This window comes from Heterobasidion irregulare (genome assembly GCF_000320585.1).
Source record: "Heterobasidion irregulare TC 32-1 unplaced genomic scaffold scaffold_01, whole genome shotgun sequence".
Taxonomy (NCBI): Eukaryota; Fungi; Basidiomycota; class Agaricomycetes; order Russulales; family Bondarzewiaceae; genus Heterobasidion; species Heterobasidion irregulare.
In genome coordinates, this window is record NW_009258197.1 from 2,499,364 (window position 1) to 2,515,599 (window position 16,236).

Here is a 16,236-nt window from a genome sequence, read left to right on the forward strand (position 1 = left end):
TTTTGGTATCTGTAAGAGGGAGGGAAGTGAAGTTGGAGGTGAGAAAAGTAAAGCCAAGTACTTGAAAGCAAAAGCAGAAGCGCAGACCGCGTTTCCTAGATCCTTGGCGGAAGTGAGCGAGCGGGGTCTGATTCTGCCGAGGCTCGCGTCTATGTGATAGGACCGGCGGCTTCGGCATGCTCAATGATCGCACTCCGACAAACTTTTCCTTCAACAGCCCTCAACATCGCCACACGAATCCGAGACGAATATCTTGACCCTCCGCGACAATGAGGTACGATCCCCTTGCTCCTTACAACCTTCGATCGCGCTAAATCAGGATGCTTACAGTCAGTACGTTCATATACCGAAGTCCGAGCTCGATGAGGCACAGTTGCGACAGCTGGAGGAGCATGAGATCAGCCAAGGACCACTGTCGGTGCTGCAACAAGCCGTCAGAAACCACACACAGGTCTTGATCTCCCTCCGAAACAACAAGAAGCTTCTTGCACGCGTCAAGGCTTTTGATAGGCACAGTAACATGGTGCGTGCCCCCTCTGACCACTTTTGGACTCAATGGACTCATACATATCCCATGATTGGTCCAGGTCCTTGAGAATGTCAAGGAGGTGTGTGCGTATCGAATAAGATGAGCTGCGACTGAGTTGCTTTTTAGATGTGGACCGAAGTTCCAAAAGGAAAGAACAAGAAGCCTGTGAACAAGGATCGGTTCATTAGCAAGTTGTTCCTAAGGTCAGTATCCACAGAGTATAATCTTGGCCGTTCACACTCATGGCCTTTTTCTTTCAGAGGCGATTCCGTAATTTTGAGTGAGCATTCATCATCACACATGATCTCATCGTTTTTTTCTGACACTCTATCTAGTTCTGCGTAATCAGGCGTGAGCTTCGCGTGCCTACTGTTACTTGGAGACACACTCTCTTGCAAATTTTTCTCTCGACAACCACCAAAATTTGAATCTTCTACGTTCTCGGTCACCTTTCTGTGTCTGAGAATGTTTGTTGTTGTCACAAGCACAGCTGGTTATTTTTGAAACATGTATGTAAAACAGCATAACAACCCTTCATTATGCAACCTTGATATCATTGACAATCAAGTACGGGGTGAATACACTCAAGCCTTTTGCACGCTAATTATGCATCAATTACGATGGCAAATGACCATGGCCTACCCGTAAACGAAACGCAATTTCGTGACGGCTATCATTGTACGAATCCAGCGCGACTCTCCGGAATCCCAACGCACCTGGCTTGGAACCGACGTCAAAAGTCTTAAGAAAAGCCGACATTTACCATTGCGAGGAAATGTATTTCAGCTTTGACTATACCATCGCAATTTCCACGACATGGGCTGTTATACATACGTCAGAGGACCACTTGTAGTTTCGCGTACCTGACGAAGAGTTCCAGACATACGTTGCAGTGGAAAGAAGGAATCACGCACTGAACCCGAGGTTATCATCAGCGAGACGCAGGAAAGTAGTGTTTCATGTCGCGGCGACCTGCTTTAAGGGCATCCTCAATAGCCGCCTGAAAATGCATGGGATGATCAAAAGCTGGGACTAAGAAATGCATATCCAGTACCACGTCTTGGAGATGACGTTTCCGTTCAAATTCAGCACGGATCCAAACGATGGTCTCTTCCCTGGCTACGACGTCAGGAATCGCTAGTGAACCAATGATAAGGCCCGAGGGTTGAGGTAGTGAGGATGAAAGCGAAGAGTTACATCGGGAGGCGCGGATGGCGGAACGGAAGAGATCGAGGGCTTGTTGCTTCAAAATAAAATGCTTGAGGGTGGGCTGGTGCATTCCCAGCAGGCGATGGGTGTGAGGAGATGGTTCGGGGGCAGGAGAGTGCAGAAGGCGATATTGAGGGCAAGAGAGAGAAGAGGATGTCCGATTCTGGCAATTTGAGTGAGCCAGTAGTGTGACAGGGCGCTTGCACCCTTGTCGTCCTGCCTTCACAGGTCCTCCCAAACTCAAAACCTCCATCGCCTCCCCTCTTCCTCTTGTCCCTTCCCTGTCATGTCTCCAGCTCACAGTAACGATCTCGCAGCCACATCCTCGCCCACGTCGTTGCCAGCGGCTGGTGATGGCGTGGCCGATAAAGTCGCTGACGCAATGGAAAAAGTCTCAATTCAGGACGAACAACAGACACACGAATCCCTCTCCGGCGGCCTCCCCCAACCCATTCGCCCTTTCATCACATACAGTCGTGCTCAATGCCTTGCTTTGCACAAGTCTCCCCTGGTCAGGCTACCTGACGGCATGCCACCGCTAAAGGACTGGTTCGGGTACGTGCCTATGTATGTTACAGACCACGTAGGTAACACATCTCTGCAGGGACTGGAATGAGCAGGTATCCAGCAAAAAGGAACCAGAACCTTCCACGGCACCTAGCACCGCTAGGGATAGGCGGTGAGTCACATCCGGCTCCCAACATGCCTGTAAGCTTAAGCGGCCCCCTTTCAGCTTTCGTCGTGATCAGGAAGATGGAGGTAAGCCTATCCACACTAATGAAGCATGAGGTTAACTAATATACATTCGTTGAACATCTGTAGAGCCTCTCCCTCGCGCGACTTTTCGCTCAGGTCTTTCTCAGCCTTCTCAGATGGGCAATTTCAAGCATCAATCCATCCGGACTACAGATCGAGACCGAGACCGAGATGGAGACAAAGACAGAGAACGGGACAGAGACAAAGAAGGGCACGAGAGGTTGCGAAGTGTACGTTGCGCACAGTGTCCCGTCAGGGAGATGCCTAACTTCGATGCAGCTTTCGGACAAGTACGATCGCGACCGGCTTGGTCTTCCTGCTACCGCTGCCAATCTACGAACGCGAGAAAGAGACTCTGCCCCTCATTTAACCCCGGGTACAAGCAAGTTAGCTGCCCAAAGCCCTCTTGGGCCAGGTGCGGCACGTAGGGCTGATGGGCGAGAAGCACCGAGGCGGAAGCTCGAAACGAGTGAAGATTGGCGAAGAGGTACGTCATTCTCATACATTGTCGACGGTTCCTCATTCTGACTGCTGCCTGTCAGGTCGCGACGATCGTGAGTTTGCTTGCCTATAATTAGAGTCTTCATATTGTGATTCATCGTCCTCGCTAACGTGTGTTCTCTATTTGTAGGGGCAGACGGGCTGCGCAGAGATCGTGACGACCGTGATCGACCACGTTCCCGTGTTCGTGACTCTTCGAGAAACCGTCGTGACCCATCTCCACTTCGACGAGAGCGTGATCGCGAAGACCGAGACCGTTACCGAGGCCGAGACAACGATGATCATCCACGACGCAAAGAGACCAAAGATGATCCTCCTCGACGCGACAGAGATCACGATCGTGAGACCACTGATGATACTAGGCGTTGGAGGGATGATGGGAAGCGAGAAGAGAGATTGGCCAGGCGCGAGAGGGACAAGGACAAGGACAAGGGAAATGGTGCAGGAGGCGAAGCAGCTTGGGATCACGATAGGCCGCGCGACCGTGACCGCTGGAACATTGTTGACGACCGGGAAGGTCGCTCAAAGCGACAAGGTGGTCGGGAACGACGTGCTGCTAGCCGAGAAGACCGAGACAAGGACGAGCGCAGAGACAAGGAGAAGGAGCGAGAGAAGGAGAAGGAGCCTGCTTGGATGGACACCTATATTCCCGCCAGCAATTCGTCTGGCGGGATTTTAGGAGGCAAGTTGGCGGACGGAGAGCTTGACAGCATTCAGACCTGGAAAAAAGGAATGAAGGAGAAAGAGCAGAAGGAGAAATTGAGCGAGGTTGGCAAAGGGCAAGCAGAGGGCGATTCGATTGAGCCTGGAAAGTCCGAGACCACGGCCACGACGGCTCCCCAGATGGACGAAATCCAGCTGTTCAAGATGCTGATGAGGCGTGAGGATGATAAGAAGAAGTTGGACGCTGGCTCAGAGGGCTTTGCAGACACTCCCGCGGCATCCTCCCCCGCTCCGGATCCTCTTTTTGTGGCACTTGCTAAGGCAAAGGAGCAACCTGGGCGTTCAGGAGCTTCCACCGGTGAGCACTACTTCCTAATTTTGACGAGTTTCGTGGCCTCACCCAAGCTTCGAATTAGCTAAAGACGCTTTTGAACGTGATGCTGTTTCCACTGCTACACACGGTCAATCTCACGCTTCAACCCTACCTCAACCCTCAAACAGTCCCGCACCGCATTTCTCTCCCGAATCGCCTTCCGACGGCCGTCGAACATTGCTTTCCATCGTCACCCCTTCTACGGCAGACCACGCCCTTCCTGGTGCACCCAAGCCATCGACGCCCTTGGAGTCACCACAGGTCGTCGGTTCTCGTTTCTTCCCTAACCCTTCCCCGTCCGAAGGCTCATCGGTCCATAACCAGCTTATGGAGAAAACTGCGAGCGGTCTGATCAAGTCTCCTATTCCTGCGCAGTTCAATCCTCCTCCGGGTTCTCGTCTTCTTTCCTTTGGTTCCCGTACGCCTTCGGTCACGAGTTCGGCTAAGGGTCTTGCCTCTGTGAATCATCCACCTGGCCTTTCGCAGCCTCCTCAGCAACAGCCGGGCATGCACTCGTTAACCTCGAGCCCATTCTTGTCTGACGTCTCCCGTATGGGATCTGAACATGATACGCTTAACGGTTCGATGAGAGGTCCTACCATTGATATATCCCGTTCTCAGCGTGGCTTCTCTCCATTTGACCACCAAGCGAGGTCTTCATTCTCACTAGAAGACCAAGAAGCATATGCGCACGCGGAGGCATTAAGGCGGCAGTCGGTGGTTTCTATGGGCGAGCGCTCACAGTTCGGTATCCCGCCTGAGTCTGCATCTCCGTATTCCGACTTGAGCGGGGTCAATCCTATGACGGGTCAAGGTCTTCGCCTAGCTAATCACAGTCCATCGTTTGATGGCCCGCTCTCTTCCAATGGTCCCGGCGGATCTCAATATCCTCAATCAAAGGGTAGTCGGTTCGCCAAATTCTTCGATGGCAAGACACGGGACGCGCAAGCGTCAGGTATGGTAAAGGGACAAACCATCATAGGGCATTCATCCCCGTCGCCTCTGGCAGTTCGGCGGCACGAAACAGGAAGCACAAACGATATTTTCAATGTCGCTAACGGCGATGGCAGGACTATGGAAGACATCTTTGCGATGTTGCAGAGCTCTACACAGGTACTTGTGCTCTTCTTTTGATGTCGTTTCATTCTTCGAGAATTGATTGTTTGCGACAGGGTCAACGACTGAATACCGTCAACACTCTCAACCAGCTGTCGTCTGTCAATAACGGCTCATACGGGCAGGCGCCATCGAACATGCATACAGTGCATCATCCACAGCAGAATTTCACTCCCGCTCGTAACCTTGATGTCCTCTACGATAACCGCCTCGACGATCGCAATTTTGTCCCAGATGGTATGGTCCCTGGTTTACGCTCAATCCCTCCACCGAGAAGAGAGAACCTTTTCCATGATCAAATCGATGATTCTATGGCATTCAGCGTTCACGCGCGTCTGCAGCCGCAGCGCAACATGGATCAGATGTATCCGAGCCCTAGCCAGATGCAGTCCTTGTACTTACACCAGGGAAGCAATCAACGCAATAATGGTCTACCTCCTCAACAACCTTTCCGCAACGGAACTTCGCCGATCCCCGTTCAGAACCCACAGCTGCAAGTCATTCCTCAGCAACGATTACCACCTGGTTTGGCGAATCTCGGTGGGCGTCCACCTCACGAGCCTTCACAGTTCTTGGGCTCGCCCATGGGAATGTCGTCGGGCGGTATTCCTGGCAATGGTCCCACCCCACCCTTCAACAACTTCTCCGGAAACGCCGGCTATTCTGCTGGACCGCAGATGCGTGGACCTCCGCCAGGCCCTCATCAACTGCAGAACCCGCTTGGCCACAACCCCATGGTGGGACTCGGACACCCGAACAAAATGGACCTTCGTGGTGGGCCGGCACAGGCTCAACTACTTGGAATGGGTGGTGTCGCTGGCGGTGGTCTTCGTGGTCCTGGGAGTGGATTTGGGCCTCAGCAGGGCCCCAATGTTCAGCTGCAAGCCCAGCACCAAGCTCAGCAGTTGACAATGCGACAGCAGCAACAGCAGCTCCCGCCGCACATGATGCCTCACCTCCTACCCCCGCACCTTCAGCAGCAAGGTCCGCCTGGTGCGACCAGCCAGCCTGCTCATGACATCATGGCTCTGCTGATGGGTGGCCCTCCGCGTAATTGAGCGCACGCGCCCAGTTATCTGCATATTGTTCGCTCTACTTCATCGCTCATCCTCACCCATTGGACTGCGCAGACGCACTTTCGCGCTCGCGGGTGTAGATCATTTGCCTTCCTTTCGTTTCGTCATTTTTTGTCTTGTTTACTGCTTTCCTTTCATACTCTCTCTCTCATTCAGTATACACTCGTCTTTAACAGTGCAATGGTGGCTCGTCGGTCTGTTTCTTTTTTTTGTTACGCATATCACATCCTTTCCCCGTATCTCCTGATTGTAAGAATCGCAAGCCTTAATGAGACACGATGGACATTGGCGGCTAGATGCTGCATGTACATTTAAAACCTCAGAGTAGCATTACATTACACGTGGCGACAAGGCGACAGTTGGTCCTATCTTTTGTTGGCATAATCGGTAAATGTCTTCCTATGCCTCGATGCCGGTTGAGACCGATTGGTCGTGACGAAGCTCTTATGCGATTTTTGCGGGCATAAGGGTCTGCTCACGCGTCAATCACAGTGCGCTCACACGAGAACAGAAACGCACAGTCACCTGGCTGTTCGCAAATAGCAGCATGATTCCTCACAATCGACGTCAGCCCAAAAGGAATCATCAAGGAGAGCATTCAAAAAGTGATAGACTGGAAGGTGGAAGGCGCGAAGGGGGCCGGAAGGCGCTCCCTGGTGTACAAATCTGGGTGTTCCGGGTTTGGAAATGACAACGGGCTACGATCGATGCTCGTTGAGGAGAAAGGTAAAGCCTGAACTGCATCGGTGGATGAGCTCGAGGGCGGGAATCCGTGCACTGGTTCGCGCAGGGAAGATGGAGTTCTGGAAAGCAGGGCAGTCGTTGTTTTCTGTATAGTCCATAGTTACTTTGTCTGCATATGGCAAGTTGTTGCCAGCGATGGAGAGAGTTGTCGCACCAGTGTGTCGGGGCTCCCATCGGGAGTGCAGATCTCAGATTTCCCTGTTCCGCGGGGCGGCTCGGCCGAGTGCGTCCGCATACGGTTAAAGCATGCCCACACAGGCACTCGCCCGTCCCAGCTTGCGCTCGCCACGTCAACACGTTTTACCAAAACAGCAGCCCACATCGTCCCACATCTCCAGCCCCCCATTGTGTACGCGACGGCTGCTGTGCCTCGCGCTCGAGAAGGACGAGACAATACGAGCATCTCGAGACACGATCCCTCGCGTGCTGCGGTCGCGACCGATAATAGCGCCCAATTCTGAGACTCGTCAGGCTCGGATTGCGCGCGGTGCATGCACAGAGCAGAGGCGTCGATTCCCTGATAGGCGCCGTGGAGACGTGAGAACTCGCGCGATGCTCGTGAGCTCCCTCTGGCCTGTCCGGTTGACTACTCCCATTAGGCCTTTAGGTCTTCGGGCATATGATACCGCCAAGATAGCCTGTTTCTCACCTCTTCGTTGCGCTAGAGAGCGTCCGTCGCCCACGACTCGTCTTCCACCTCCCCAGAGCAGACCTTCTGCCTCCATGCTCTGCACCCGGTCCTCAGAACGCGGCTGTCAATTCGCTCTCATACAGTGTCCGAAGATCGATGTGAACCGTGCTACGCGGGGTCGGCACCACGTGTACTTATCCGGAGCCAAGCGGAGGCTTCGGGACCGCCCTGCACCACATTTGAACCGACTCGGACGGCGCTAGTCTGGTCTGCCCCTTCCATCGCTACGCCTTCGCCACTGATCTGCGTGCCTTTGCGGGCGTTGTCCGCGGTCCACGACGAATCGGCTGCCAAGGCTAGGTTCGAGCCATCGTGCTCGGAAATCCAGGGAATTTTGCGACCCATTTTCAAGTCGCGGATAAGTGTGTAGCCTCTGTGTCCATCGGGAACAAGCCTGTTCGGCTCCCCCGTGCTATGAATACAACGGCCGCTGCCAAGGAGCTCCGCGTACGTCAGATCTGTGAGTGAGTATGGAAGTAAGCCTTAGTGGGGCGATGATGGCTGATAAGACGTGATTGATGGGAGGGCATTGGGTGGGTCAAAAGGAAGGTGGCGGGTTGCGAAGAAAGGCATGTAATAATACGCAGATTTGGTCCGGAAGCCCTGGATTACCGGTCTATGAGACTTACTTGCCATCTATAAATCGAAATGAACTGTCGGCTGAAATCGTGCACACCAAGCTGATGCTGACGTCTCGATAAGTAGGCAGACCCGAAGATCTGGACAGCCTGGATGCCGGATCGCAAGCGCCAGTGGTTTGGTCTCGACTCGACTTGCGAGATGCGTCTAGCGTGCGGACTGGTTGCTCATAAATGTCTCGCAGACACTTACATAGACAGAGCTGGATGTCTTTTCTGAGAGAGACGGAAGACGCGCTGAACACGAGGCCACGCGACAACAGAACTCAGCTGACGTTACGTGAGTATCACACGCATTATGGGCGAATCACTGACGAGACTCTGCGGCCTGCCGGAAGGCAGAAAACGTGGTGTTATAGTTTCTCATGTACATACTTAGGGGTGATATCACCCGGTTAGCACATCTTGCATTGTCAACAAAACACGCCCTTCGCGCATTGCAGGCCCATCCGTCTTCAAAGGCAGCGTCGGCGATATTCAACTCATTTTCCTCACCACCCCGACCTTTACCTGCTCCCTTCGGTATTGCGGGGTCGGCACCGTGACCGCCCAGCATCGCTGCTCGGGACCTTTCACTCTGCGGCCTTAAGCTCTCGACTCTTCCGCCCTAGATAGACAGCTCACCCAGTCATTCATTCGTTCATCCGTTCGACCTCGATCCTTTCGCATTGCACCAGCTAATACAGCAAGCTTACTACTTACACCGTGGCCATCGTCTAATCCGTCCGACCATCGTCGAGACCCCCACCCGTCGTTTCCTTGCTATCTATCGGAACCCCTGCTGTAAGCGCTGGCCTGCTCCTCGATACGAACGCTGCGAGAGTGGGCTGATACGCTGTCTGCCGCGGGATTTTCAGACGGAAGTTTGGAGCTGGCCGATTGTGTCGCAGGTGAGAACATTGTCGGCATTGTTGTGGGTCGCGAACACGAGTTGACGAAGAGTTTACGTGCTGCTGTGGATGGACAGAACACACTGCAGCGTACTGGAGCAAAGCAACGTCTGGTGAGACATGTCCTACGTCATAAGCGCTCTTGCCGATGTCGAGAAACGTGGGGGCGTGGGAAAGCCGTAAATGGAATTGGGTGCGGGCCGACGGCCGATCGTCATCGAGCAGCAGTCATCGAGCGCGGTGTCGGGAAGATGTGCGATCGCGACGATGGCTGCATCATCGGTGGTATGGCGCTGTAGCATAGAGGCTGTCTTCCCTGCCCCCCGCGTGGCGTGTGTGTGTGTGCTGCGTCATTGTGCAGAGGAGGCGAGAGAGACGGGCGCCTGCAGATAGGATCAGATGAGGAGAGATGCGGGTGCGATTAGACATCGATGACAGGGTCGGGCTGCGGCCGGGACGAAGGGCCCTTTCACAATTTGAAGGGGGCTGAGTGCATGTTTTTCGGCCCTTCACACTGCTCGTTTCGACCATGTTACGACCACACGAGGGAGCCCGGCTTTCCGGCGCGCTTATATTTCTTTTGTTGGGCACGTTTTCGCTGTTTCTCTCTCGCTCGCATTGCCCTCGTCGTCTGCGACGTGGGCTTCTTCTCCTTTCCTGTCTCCATATCTTTCACGACCTTGTACGCTGACCACAACGACTCCCGCCCTGGATCCCGCCCAGACCAGCACCCGCCCCCGTCCCTGTCCCCGTCCCTGTCCCCGTTCCTGCCGCCGCCGCCCTGCCCTGCCGTGTGTCGACTTTGCCATCGCACATACGCCAGCCCACTGCCCCCCGTCCTCTTTTGGCGAATTTGACACTCGACCGACCCCGAAACCGAAGAGCCCGCGCATCCTACGTTTGGTGAGTGCTGTTGTGTCCAGTGATGCCCCGCGATCGTCTCAAGTGCCACTGCCGTCTCGATGTGGCGTCTCCTCTGGGAGGGTCGCCCAAGGGCCTCCCCTCCTCTTTTACCCCTCTTCTTTGGGTCATGGCTGGTCCATTTATGTCCGTGGCCCATCGTCCTCGCCGCTCCCCGTTCTTGCTCCTTCCCTCTACCTTGTCCGTCCCAGTCCCGTCCCCTGCGACGAGCGCGATAGCCTTGCACCATGTCTCTCCCTCCCGTCGTCCCATGCGCTGACCCTCTCTCTTCCACCCCCCCTCTCTCCCACCGACCCCCTACCTCTAGTCCTCTCCCGCTTCAACCTCAATCCGCCCTCGTCTCTCTCACCGCACCCAACATGAAGGACCTTCCCACCTCCTCCACCCGAGCCGCGCGCTCAAGTGTCTATTCCAAGAAACGTCCATCTCCAAATGGCATCTCCAAGTCTCGCAGGCAAGGCTCCCCTCCAGTGTCTTCCCGCAAGTCTCCTCGCGCCGCACGCGTCGAGCTCATGCTCCAGCGCCAGCGAGAACAGCAGCTCGCCGCTATGCGGAGGGATGGCGTTCTGCTCGAAGACGAATATCGCGAAGAAGTGCGGTACTACATGCATGAAATGGAGGTCAGTCGTCTGCCTCCGACTGATCTCCTCGTCCCGGGCTCACGTCTTCCAGCGCTACACGATGGGTTCAACCACATCCATGGACCAGCAACCAGAAATCACGTGGCGTATGCGTCCTTGCCTGGTCGAATTTCTGGTCGAGCTACACTTCACATTTCGACTGCGCCCCGAGACGCTCTACCTCACGTTGAACATTGTGGATCGATATGTGTCCCGCCGCGTGGTCTACATCAAACACTACCAGCTCGTCGGTTGTGCGGCGCTCTGGATTGCTGCCAAATTCGAGGACGCAAAGGAGCGTGTGCCCACTGTTCAAGAACTTGTTCATTTCTGCCGCGAGGCCTATGACGAGTCCGCCTTCATCCAGATGGAGGGGCATGTTCTCGCCACCATCCAATGGACGTTGGGCCACCCAACAGCTGAAGCCTGGCTCCGGTTTATGTGTTGTGTCCCGTATATGGAGGAACCACGCGTCCAGCATGTCGCGCGCTTCTTGATGGAGATCACTCTGTTCTACCGAGAGTTTGTCAAGTACCCGCCGTCGTCGATCGCCCGTGGCTCATTGACACTCGCCCGGTATCTCTGTGGCAAAGGAGGCTGGATGTTTGAGGAAGAGACGAAGGAGTGCATGGAGATCGTCGATTCTCTCGACAATCGTCTCGCGAACCATGTCGACGATCTGTCGGAGATTTTGGTGAAGAAATACTCCTACGCATTCTACGCCAAGGCGTCGACGTTCGTGGTGCAATACTACCTGCAGGGAGGACGTTATATTCGTCCATCCCTCCCCCTCCCCATGACACCCGTTCGCTCCACCATGACTGCTGCCAGTACTCCGATGAGCGCCGCGACTAGCGTTTCCGATCTTTCCGACGATATGCCTGCCACCCCGACTAGCCCGGGGTTCTCAAGCGATCCCTTCTCCGGCTCGCTGATGTCTGACGACGACAAGGAAAACCTATCGTCCCCCAAGTTTGAGCCAGCGGTCAACAAGCAGCACTCAGAGAACCCTCCGGACCACTTCTTACCACACGACTTTGTTACGTTCGGTCGTCCCGCCCTACATGCCCTCAATGGCCCTTCCCCTCGTACGATGGTGGCATAGGTGTCTAAAACACGGCGACGGTCCGTCATCCCGTCGCGGTCCATCGAGAACCTGACATACTCCACTTCATCCTTGAGTGCACACATTCACATCCCGCAAAATGTATCACCATACACGCCTGTCGTCGACGCATCGGTCTCGTGCAATTTCTGTCTCTGCAATCCTCATCATCCATGCATACTCTCTTTCTTTTGCACTGTTTCACCCCATCAATCTTCCATCGCTATCTTCGACTGGAGACGCATGTCCCACACAAAGCAACGAGGTTTCCTGGTCGCATTCGACCTCCCCGTGTATAATCGGCCTTTGTGTCCCTCATGTACAACCAATGGACTCCTCTGTCGGATCCTCAGTCTCTTCGTCTTTGTCTCGTGTACGGCATAGCGACTCCCAATGCACAACACCACAATCGCTCATTCTGCGAATCTCTCTCTCTCTCTCTCCGTCTCTATCCCTCGTATGCAAACCTCATCTTCGTTACACACCATTACCCCCTTATTTCTCTTCTAGTTCTCTTACGTGTGAAGTTGACAGCCTAACAGTCCCCTTTCACTGGTCTTATTCCTTCTCCCATTTTATTTTATTCTTCATTTTACCATACCTATCTTTCGTCTTTACTTCTCGGCCGTACACTTCTGATGGTCTATCGCATGGCGTGACTTATCATATTCCTTGTTATTCTCCGTTCATCATCATCCGAACTCGAGTCCTTTTCCCATCACCCTCTTCTATCTTTTACCTTCGCCCATTGTGTTATATTTCACATCGTCATGTTGCAACACCCGTCTTCCGACTCCCTGTCGTCTTTACATCGCCGGCCTGAAGGGATGCATCGTCATATCTCGCGCAGAGTGTCAGCTATACAGTAACAAGGGTTCCTGAATCGCATTTATCCAGTATTGAGCACAAGACCTGCTGAGCTTGATGAGGCAATCTGAACCGGTGATTCACATTCTTGATGGCGAGCGTCGGATGGCTGTATCGCGTTCGGCTTGCAGTGCTTGCAGGTGCTTGTCGTCCACAAGATCCATGTGAGTGTCTACTAGACTTCCATTCTTCATCAATATTATTGAACTTAAACCTGCGTTCGGCACAGATGATCCTATCGGAACTGGCTATGCACTGAGCAGGAAATGACTTGCACCCTTTGGCGCAATAAAGGCACGGCGGCTAGTGAAATTCTAGAGTCAGGTACGTTCGATGGAGCATGACGTGGAAACCATATGCTCTCATATGCTTTCTGACTGCTCAGCCTTGTCCGACCAATAACTCATCAACATCAGTTCCCGGCGAAATCATATCTGCTGTTAGAAACCTCACCTGATCAGCACTCAAGCTCCAGCTCAGCGCTCGATGTCACGAATATTGCGGAAATTACAACGGTTCCATATTCCAACATGCTCCCTGCTCCTGTGTGTTCTCTTTGCCTTTCCATGCTCACTCGGAAAACTTCCGAACGCACTAGCACGCATTTAACATCTCCCTGACTCCTCGGATGGCCGGGGACGAAAAGAAGGCGGCGGTTGTGTGATTGAGAGCTCGCGATGGCCAGCATGATATCAGGCATCAGAAGGATCGCGTACTGACTACTCTCTTACGCTGCTCGAAGGCGCAGACACGTATGTACGTGTGTGTTGTCGACACCGGAGCGCCCATTGCTTGTGAGAGGTTACATATTTACATATCTTATATCCATACCGCTATTCCTATAAGTAATACACGTCGTATTTGTCGATAACAGGACCCGCCTTTACCTGCTGTTACGAACGGGTTCGCGCGCTTACTCGAGGACCCACTGCTCTCCGACCTTCTTGATCCCCACGGCCCTCTTCTCGTCTAGGCTGATACGGCCCGCATTCAAGATGGCGGTCGTGAGCACCGTGTTCGCGATCGTGGGCAGCCCGTGCTTGTCGAACTCGCTTGGGCCGACTTCTTTCGCGTTGACGCTTCGCGCTGCGTCGATGAACTTCTCGATCGAGACGTAGCCGTAACCACGTTGGCCATCGAAGTGCCCGCTCTCCGAGGGCGAGTACTTCATGCTGGAGGCCCAGACGACATTGATGTCAGCGTTTGGAGAGGAGTCAAGGAGACGGGAGAAAGCGTACTAGAACGGGTTGTACCACGATTTCCCGGTCTCGTCGACCGTGACATCGTATCCGCGGTGAGCTTGATCGACGGTGATATCGCCCTATCGTAATCGTGAGCGCAAGATATCGCGTCAGAATCGCAATCGGTCGAGGGGCATGGCACCGGAGGGCACCGGATGGCAATCTTTCGAACCGTACCTTTTCTCCCATATAATACCAATGCTGTGCCGAATGAACACCGGCCTTCAGCGGCGCAGTCCATGACGCTGTATAAACTGCGGTGCCCTTGTGCTTGGAGCTGCCGATCGACTGCCAATCGACAAGGAGCGTGATCGTGTCCTCCGTCTGGGGAACACAGTTGTATGGCTCGCTCGTTGCGATGCCTGTGGCAGCACTTGCGACGACACGCGTGGGGACCGCCTTGTCTTGAAGAATCCAGCAGCAGATGTCGATGTGGTGCGATGAGAGGTAGTAGCTATAGGTGAGAGGCAAGATCCTCAGCTTCGAACGCCGTACAGATTCTGCTAGTCTACGCACCTAATATCTGAGTCTTTTCCGGCCCACGCGCGAAATGTCTCAAGCTGGCTCTTCGGCTGGCTCATCCACGCGTTGAAGAAATTGAACTCGCCCAGCTGTGCTGCGCGCGCGCGGGCATCGCTGTAGACAGGGTCGAACCTAGTCATGGCAGAAACATCAATAAATGTGATGGGAGGTGCAGGTAAGATGCAAAAAAACCGTTTGTGGTGCTCGACAAAGCAAACAACATCGTTTTTCTTTGCAAGGGTAATGAGATCCAAGTGGTGCGAGAGGAGCTGAGTTGCCGGTTTTGTGACGAGGACGTGTAACCTGCGCTCCAGAGCGTACTTTGCGATAGGGTAGTGAGTACCTAGGTCGACTGAGCCCTGCTATAAACAGGTGAGTAAGTGATATCTCAGCTCACTATCTGGTGTGAAGATGATGACTGCATCTCCAGGTGAAAGCCCATCAATCGCTGTCTTGTCTGCACATCAAAAATCCGCACCGTCAGACACTGCCATCAACCTACACCTGTCCATGTTACGTACAAGCCTCCGGATCTGTTTTCCCCTCCTCCGGAAAATTGTCAAATCTGCAAAAATCAGAAATTATAAGATAGAGTGGCTGAAACGGCAACATGCGCAAACTCACGAGATATCCATGTCCTTGTACACATGTGCGATGTTTTCCTGCAGATGCTGTCTGATAGCGGGGAATTTGCCGCCGCTGACGCCTGCCATACCAAGCTTGCCGACCTGGATAGATTTGAGACACAAATGAATTAGACGTCACCTACCACCGAACGAGCAATCGAACCTTGCCCAGTCTGCGGAGGTCGAACAGAGTTAATCCTACAACCTATGTTATCATTTTCAATTATGCTTGGGCACAACAAGTAGAAGGCAAGGTACTGACACCAATCTATCGACATAGGTCAGCACGATCAACGCGCATAAATTGGTAGCGCGATCGTTCACCTTCTTGTCTGATTTCGACGCGCCTGATGCTGTCCATCCTGTGGTATACTCTCCCTGCGATTTTGCGTTCACTAGAGGGTCCCAGCTCTGAAGATTCGTCTAAATCACTCACGGTACCACCTGGTTTAACATCTCATGAGCACCCGCATTCCCAGACACGGATATTGGACCACTCACACATCAAAACATTCAATTTCTTAAGTCCGTCAGACATCTTCAAGTGTCAGGTAATTATGCAGGTAGGCAGCGAGGTCGATGGCGAGAGATGGACAGCTATATCCAGCCATCTCTGTCTTTAAGTGGAGGGTGTCACGCACGCTGGCCCGCTGTTCTAACGGAGGCAGCGGCCCGCCCACACTTCGGTCCGGAGCTGTCCGGAACTCACGACGCCAATGACCTCCTCAATTGACAGGACAACTGCTTCAACACGGTGACTAACCATGCTCAAGCTCACCAACGCACATAAACTCCTCCATGGCTCACACTTGAGCGGCTCTTGTTTCAGATCAATGCCATAGCGCTTCGTCTTGGGCGCATCGAGTTCAGGGCCCTTGAGCTGCTTACGGACAAGGCTAGACAAGGTCGATTCTGCGAACAGAAATCCTGGGTGGAACCGGTCAACAACGTCAGCTCTTTTACAAACAGAATATAATCTCACTGGCCTACTAATCTGCGGAATGCTTCTCAGGCGCGCACCCAAACATGAACCTTGAGTGCATGTGGTCTCGCTTCTCGATATAAAGCGACTGCCGTCAACTCGCAAATCGGGCGTGCGGTTTGCCAATCCCTGCTCCCTATGCAAATGTACTTACATGGTTGTCAAG

General features: G+C 53.6%; 8 protein-coding genes across 8 annotated transcripts; 4 read left to right on the forward strand and 4 right to left on the reverse strand.

Annotated features, from left to right (window-relative positions):
- Nucleotides 1-237: 237 nt before the first annotated feature.
- On the forward strand, nucleotides 238-983 carry HETIRDRAFT_437918 (uncharacterized protein). Its single transcript, XM_009543033.1, has 6 exons — nucleotides 238-274; nucleotides 331-523; nucleotides 588-608; nucleotides 656-732; nucleotides 790-809; nucleotides 865-983. Exons 1-6 carry the CDS (start codon nucleotides 270-272, stop codon nucleotides 882-884), a joined length of 336 nt encoding a protein of 111 aa, XP_009541328.1. The 5' UTR covers nucleotides 238-269; the 3' UTR covers nucleotides 885-983.
- A 477-nt stretch (nucleotides 984-1,460) lies between these two features.
- Nucleotides 1,461-1,808, reverse strand: HETIRDRAFT_306094 (uncharacterized protein; the record flags this gene model as incomplete). Its single annotated transcript, XM_009543034.1, has 3 exons — nucleotides 1,461-1,529; nucleotides 1,584-1,666; nucleotides 1,727-1,808. 3 exons carry the CDS (start codon nucleotides 1,806-1,808, stop codon nucleotides 1,461-1,463), a joined length of 234 nt encoding a protein of 77 aa, XP_009541329.1.
- A 26-nt stretch (nucleotides 1,809-1,834) lies between these two features.
- Nucleotides 1,835-6,205, forward strand: HETIRDRAFT_443220 (uncharacterized protein; the record flags this gene model as incomplete). The annotated part of the gene is made up of 10 exons (XM_009543035.1): nucleotides 1,835-1,913; nucleotides 2,035-2,293; nucleotides 2,343-2,417; nucleotides 2,472-2,497; nucleotides 2,561-2,724; nucleotides 2,774-2,981; nucleotides 3,037-3,048; nucleotides 3,126-4,016; nucleotides 4,075-5,144; nucleotides 5,204-6,205. 10 exons carry the CDS (start codon nucleotides 1,835-1,837, stop codon nucleotides 6,203-6,205), a joined length of 3,786 nt encoding a protein of 1,261 aa, XP_009541330.1.
- Nucleotides 6,206-6,821: 616 nt separating this feature from the next.
- On the reverse strand, nucleotides 6,822-8,852 carry HETIRDRAFT_114546 (uncharacterized protein; the record flags this gene model as incomplete). Its single annotated transcript, XM_009543036.1, has 7 exons — nucleotides 6,822-7,052; nucleotides 7,122-7,484; nucleotides 7,513-7,719; nucleotides 7,848-8,116; nucleotides 8,288-8,294; nucleotides 8,335-8,456; nucleotides 8,672-8,852. 7 exons carry the CDS (start codon nucleotides 8,850-8,852, stop codon nucleotides 6,822-6,824), a joined length of 1,380 nt encoding a protein of 459 aa, XP_009541331.1.
- A 206-nt stretch (nucleotides 8,853-9,058) lies between these two features.
- Nucleotides 9,059-9,327, reverse strand: HETIRDRAFT_407078 (uncharacterized protein; the record flags this gene model as incomplete). Its single annotated transcript, XM_009543037.1, has 2 exons — nucleotides 9,059-9,167; nucleotides 9,269-9,327. Coding segments are annotated over 2 exons (168 nt in total), but the record flags the coding sequence as incomplete, so codon positions are not given.
- A 1,007-nt stretch (nucleotides 9,328-10,334) lies between these two features.
- HETIRDRAFT_307405 (uncharacterized protein) lies at nucleotides 10,335-11,832 on the forward strand (the record flags this gene model as incomplete). The annotated part of the gene is made up of 2 exons (XM_009543408.1): nucleotides 10,335-10,727; nucleotides 10,780-11,832. 2 exons carry the CDS (start codon nucleotides 10,335-10,337, stop codon nucleotides 11,830-11,832), a joined length of 1,446 nt encoding a protein of 481 aa, XP_009541703.1.
- Nucleotides 11,833-11,932: 100 nt separating this feature from the next.
- On the forward strand, nucleotides 11,933-12,655 carry HETIRDRAFT_306777 (uncharacterized protein; the record flags this gene model as incomplete). The annotated part of the gene is made up of 1 exon (XM_009543038.1): nucleotides 11,933-12,655. The coding sequence occupies one exon, from the start codon at nucleotides 11,933-11,935 to the stop codon at nucleotides 12,653-12,655; it is 723 nt and encodes a 240-aa protein (XP_009541333.1).
- An 834-nt stretch (nucleotides 12,656-13,489) lies between these two features.
- On the reverse strand, nucleotides 13,490-15,666 carry HETIRDRAFT_469444 (uncharacterized protein). Its single transcript, XM_009543039.1, has 13 exons — nucleotides 15,590-15,666; nucleotides 15,525-15,532; nucleotides 15,413-15,466; nucleotides 15,351-15,356; nucleotides 15,252-15,293; nucleotides 15,087-15,190; nucleotides 14,984-15,027; nucleotides 14,860-14,919; nucleotides 14,655-14,805; nucleotides 14,457-14,594; nucleotides 14,118-14,394; nucleotides 13,938-14,020; nucleotides 13,490-13,871 (listed from the first exon to the last, which is right to left on the reverse strand). The coding sequence occupies exons 1-13, from the start codon at nucleotides 15,624-15,626 to the stop codon at nucleotides 13,613-13,615; spliced, it is 1,263 nt and encodes a 420-aa protein (XP_009541334.1). The 5' UTR covers nucleotides 15,627-15,666; the 3' UTR covers nucleotides 13,490-13,612.
- Between the last annotated feature and the right edge of the window lie 570 nt (nucleotides 15,667-16,236).

Bases quoted from the DNA above. Each gene is read 5' to 3' on its own strand.
- HETIRDRAFT_437918 (XM_009543033.1), top strand. The intron at 609-655 runs GTGTGTGCGTAT...GTTGCTTTTTAG, and splicing joins TCCTTGAGAATGTCAAGGAG to ATGTGGACCGAAGTTCCAAA. The intron at 810-864 runs GTGAGCATTCAT...CACTCTATCTAG, and splicing joins AGGCGATTCCGTAATTTTGA to TTCTGCGTAATCAGGCGTGA.
- HETIRDRAFT_469444 (XM_009543039.1), bottom strand. From the start codon at position 15,626: ATGTCTGACGGACTTAAGAAATTGAATGTTTTGATGT. The intron at 14,920-14,983 runs GTACGTAACATG...TTTGATGTGCAG, and splicing joins GAAAACAGATCCGGAGGCTT to ACAAGACAGCGATTGATGGG. The intron at 14,395-14,456 runs GTGCGTAGACTA...TCTCACCTATAG, and splicing joins GGAAAAGACTCAGATATTAG to CTACTACCTCTCATCGCACC.